This window comes from Apaloderma vittatum, unplaced genomic scaffold (assembly GCF_000703405.1).
Source record: "Apaloderma vittatum isolate BGI_N311 unplaced genomic scaffold, ASM70340v1 scaffold2607, whole genome shotgun sequence".
Lineage (NCBI taxonomy): Eukaryota > Metazoa > Chordata > Aves > Trogoniformes > Trogonidae > Apaloderma > Apaloderma vittatum.
Genome location: NW_009727616.1, coordinates 1 through 4,584, shown reverse-complemented (window position 1 = coordinate 4,584; position 4,584 = coordinate 1). Strand labels below are relative to the sequence as shown.

General features: G+C 41.9%; 1 protein-coding gene across 1 annotated transcript in view; it reads right to left on the bottom strand.

The window, feature by feature from the left end:
- The window catches only part of BROX (BRO1 domain and CAAX motif containing), a gene marked incomplete at its 3' end in the record, with an annotated part of 7,202 nt that extends 3,507 nt beyond the window's left edge, over nucleotides 1–3,695 (bottom strand). Inside the window, exons 1-3 of the mRNA XM_009873717.1 lie at nucleotides 3,574–3,695; nucleotides 2,680–2,786; nucleotides 1,072–1,168 (exon numbers count right to left, since the gene is read on the bottom strand). Coding sequence (XP_009872019.1) covers nucleotides 1,072–1,168; nucleotides 2,680–2,786; nucleotides 3,574–3,674 — 305 coding nt within the window. The remainder of the gene's footprint in view (nucleotides 1–1,071; nucleotides 1,169–2,679; nucleotides 2,787–3,573) is intronic.
- Nucleotides 3,696–4,584: the final 889 nt, after the last annotated feature.

Here is a 4,584-nt window from a genome sequence, read left to right as displayed (position 1 = left end):
CCGCCTAAAAGAGACTTAATTTTTACTTATTCCCTTTAAGAGCTTATAATTTCCCATATTCAGATGTCTACTCTTCCATTTGGGAACTTTTATTTTAAAACAGGAACTTGAGATTTGTTTAGCTTTGGGTGTGGCTGACATTTTTCCTTTTTTTTTTTTCTTTTTTATTGCACATTTTGTGGAAAGCCTTGTTCTGGAATGTCTACTTTAAAACTGTAGCGCTAAGTTAATAAATCAGAGTCTATTACATCTCCCTGAAATGAATGTTAGTGCAAGTACTTACGTAACTGCAGTCAAATGGCATGTGCAAATAGCAGGAAATTTCTGAAGCTAAAAACGCGCTCTTTGAAAAGAGTGAACTTGCAATCACAAGTTCAGTATAGCTTAGGAAGTAGTGAACTTTAAAAAGAAAGCTGTGGGAGTGGGAAGAATAATGCTGGCATAAGTGCAAGTGTGTATGTATAATCACGAGAAAATCAGAAGAGAGACCTAATCAACAGATGGTCTTCCAAGGCGAATAAAAGCTTTGAGGAAGTCGAGCACTTCTAGATAAAGCTTCACAAATTTGTAGGTGTGGTTACACAACACCATCACCTACAATAGCAACAGAAGGTCATAGATCTATATTCCTACTTACAACAGGAGCTTTGTTTGTTTGCACCAGGACAAACTAGGAGCTTGTACTAGGAGCTTCAGAGCACTAAATGAAACAGTTTTAAACTGCAGTAATCTAGGCTATCATACTCAGTTCAGCAATAATCTCAAGGCTCTTCTTTGTACTGCTCTAGTCAACTGTAGGTATAGTTTGTAGATAGCTAAGACACAGTAGATCCTTCTACTGTTATCATGCGTTACCACACCTTTATGTAAAGGGAACACATGCTTCAGAGCACCTAATACAGTACAGCAGTTATCAAAAGTGCTAAGCAGGAAGTTTTTGGAAACTACTTTGTGTTCAATGTTCTGCTACACTTTTAAGCTTTCCTTCACACCTGTGCCGGCACACCTGCATGCACAGACCAGACCAGAAGGAAACAGCTGCACATCCTGTAATCATAAAAGCACACATACCTGGGAACTTGCCCTTGTAATGTGTCTGTCCACTTGAAATTCTGAATATATCTCAACTTGCACTCTTGGGAAGAGTCATCCAGTGAAAGGATAAAACCTATAGAATAAAAAATAAAACAAAAACGTATCAACAGGTATTCTCACAGTAAGAAACACAAAAAAGTAATGAAGGGATGGGGATCCATGAGAATATGGATATAGATAAAGGAACGTTTCTTGCTTTACCACTCAAAAAAATATGCTACTTCCTGGGGCTGTTATTTGATATTTTGAGAAAAAGATGTGCAAAAAAACCAAACTGGCTACTACAAGAAACTCATTGCCCAGCAGATTACCAGCTAAACCCTCCACGTCTTCATTGCTCAAGGAAAACCTTGCAGACATCTGCATGTCCCGTAAGGTGACTCATCAGGAGTTGGACTGACCCAGGTGCAGGATGGCTGAGACTGCTCGAGGTGAGTGCCTGTCCCTGCCACCACACCACCAATTGGGAAATTCCAGGAAAAGTTGCCCAGTCAACTGGGAAAAGGGTTTGGAAGCATGGACTCCCCTAGTCACCACCTCTTTTGTCTCCAGGGCTACAGGAAATTAGTTCTTTATGTCCAGCAGCCCAGAAAGCAGCTGGGGTGAGGCTCATGCTATGGGATGTTCCAATCCCAGCATATGCAGGCCCAAGGAATTTTTCAGGGATGGGGAAGACAGGCCATGGTCTGGTCAGGTCTTAGAGACTTCGGAAACTCAAAACCTGCAACAGCAGCTATCGGGACTATAGCTCTACATGCTGTCACATGTTTGTAGAGACAAAACATACTTGTTCCTTTTAAATGCAGATTTTAGTGACCAAGCATGATACCTTCCTGAAGAAACTCTCCAAATCTTGTCTGCAGCAACACAAACTGTTTATCTAGAATGTTCTGTTAGCTTACACTCTCCCAGGGACCAAGAGAACTAAATTAAGTTGAGCTGCTTCACTTCTGACAGACTGACATATCATGGTTTCCATGAATCAGCTGATTCCTCAAAACTCAGTCCTAAGAAACTTATCTGAGCACCTGACTGCTAAGAGAGTTATCAAAATATTGGCAAGAGGAAGGTTCCAAGAGAATGTGTCATCATAGGTGACCATCTACTGAATATGTAGATACTGGGCTAATGAGCACCTACATATACATAAGACAAGCAGTAGTAGAAGTGTAAACTTCCAACCAGTCTATTATCTTGCCTTAGACAAACCAGAAGTTCACACTGAAGAGCGACTCCTATCAACTAATGAATAGACACAGTTTATACTTAAGGACCAATTAACCACAATCTAAGAGACAAATAAACATTTTCACCTCCAGCAGGAAGCAGACTGAGGTTAAAAGCAAGAAGACAGGACTGTCAACACTAAGTCCTGGCAGGGTCACAAAGGACACTGAAATCCGCAGAGAAGTCCTGGCGAGTGCCTGTTGCTGGTATCAAGTGTAGAACCCATGGAGATACTCTCCTTCAAGTGCAAAGCTTCTTTACAAAAGATTAGCACAAAACACATTCTAAGAAGTGTCATTAAAAGACATATTGTATACCTCTTGATGTATTAGCAATATTGCTAACAGAAGTTCCTACCTTGCAGGAGTGAGAAGTACAAGTCAGTTGCATTCTTCATCATTTCTGGATTACAACTCGAGTCTGTAAACAGCTCCAATAGTCGTGACCGAGATAACCTCAAATCACTGGATGGAGGGGCCAAAAAAATGAGAAAAATAAACCTAAGAAATTCCACCCAAGAATGTATTATTAAGAAAGTACCCAGTCACGTATACCACCACACTTTTGGCTAAGCAAGTGAAGCTAAGCATTCAGATTAGATATATGAAGGCAAGGAAAGGTACTTTATGAGGAAGATGGCAATAAATACAGAAAAAACTTCCTTTCTCCTCTGGATACATACAATTGCCTCTAGTTTAAAGTACAATCCATTTTGGACAGACAGCCACAGATAACCAGTACTCACTACCAACCTATTGTTCTAACACTAATTAAAATAACTGCCTTTATCTACCAAGAGGCTGGGTGCAGGGGGAGGGAGGCGAAGTAACAAGCTGGAACATTCTTCAACAATGGGATGAGCATAGGAAGAGGCAAGAATAGATCTGCAAAATAAGCTGAGATCTCTTTTCATTATATTCCTATCCACAATAGAACATTCATCCCTTATTCACTTATGGAAATTACTTGAAGTAATCTTTTGAAGGAGAATGCGCAGTCATCAAAACGACAATGGAATGTTTAGTCTTTCGCCTCTGCATTATTATAATAGGCCTTGCTATACACTCAGACACTTGAAAATTGGGTAATTCATTCTTTTTGACTAAATATTCAGTGTTATCAGTGTCTTATTGTCTCCCAGCCTACATGTTTCTGGTCATCTTAAGAACAAAAATTGAAGCATAAACATCACCTTCAAGGATGTCTTCCAAATCTTCAGAGACAGAGCCAAGTTAGTCCAAGTACACTTACTTGCAAATTTTTGTTGCAGCTGGAGTGGTAGCTACCCCATAAAAATTAAACGAAACGGGAGCCGTAGCCTTCAAAGGGTTGCGATGAAACCAGTGGGTCATTTTCCTTCTGTAGCGTTGTTTCAGTCAAGTCTGAAGTGTGGAAAGAAATTAAGAGCTGCAGGAATGGGTAGAATCGCTATATATGTCACGCTCCTCAGTTCATGAAAACACATTCTGAGAGGAAACAACTAGGAAAGAAATTTATTTGCCAAGTTGTACACAAGTACCCAGAAGAAAACAGATTTCTTTTTTTCCATTTGAAACATTAAGCTTCCACACGCCTTTGTCTTCATCATCCACATGCCTCGTTTGAGAATTTGACTCTCCCAAAATACGCGTGCTCTCTCAGGCAACTATTTTAAGTTGTGCAAAGAGCTGTAACCTGCTGCTGTATTTCCCAGGTAATTTACAGGTATGTCTCAGTTCACTAAGGTGGTTAGGCTGTGTCTGGTCAACCTTTTTCTTGCAGCATCATTGATACAGATGAAACTGCTGAACACCTGGGTACATTTACACACATGTAACAGACCTGGAAGTTTAGAAGAGTCCAGCTGGGACAGACCATCTTTTTCATTTTACCTCAGTTTCAGTACACGTACATAACGTAAGCATCCCAAGGAGCGACAAGGGAGGGCACGCGGGGACACGGTTCAGTAGTCATGGTGCTGCTGGGCTGACAGTGGGATTCGATGATTTTAGAGGTCTCCTCCAACCTTAGTGATTCTACCCTACGTACCCAATAGAAGACGGAACTTCACCATGAGGGCAGTGGGACGGAGGAAGGAGTCACCCAAAGAGCTTGCGTACTCTCCGACCTCATCGGCTTCCAGGACCTCCCCGGACAAAGCCGCGACCCGCCCGGTGTGACCTCAGTGCCGAGCCCGCTGCGAGAGACACGGCCCCCCCGCCCAGACCTCCTCCCCGTCACGGTTCTTGCTGACACACGACAGCTGCCCGGCCGCGAGCTCCC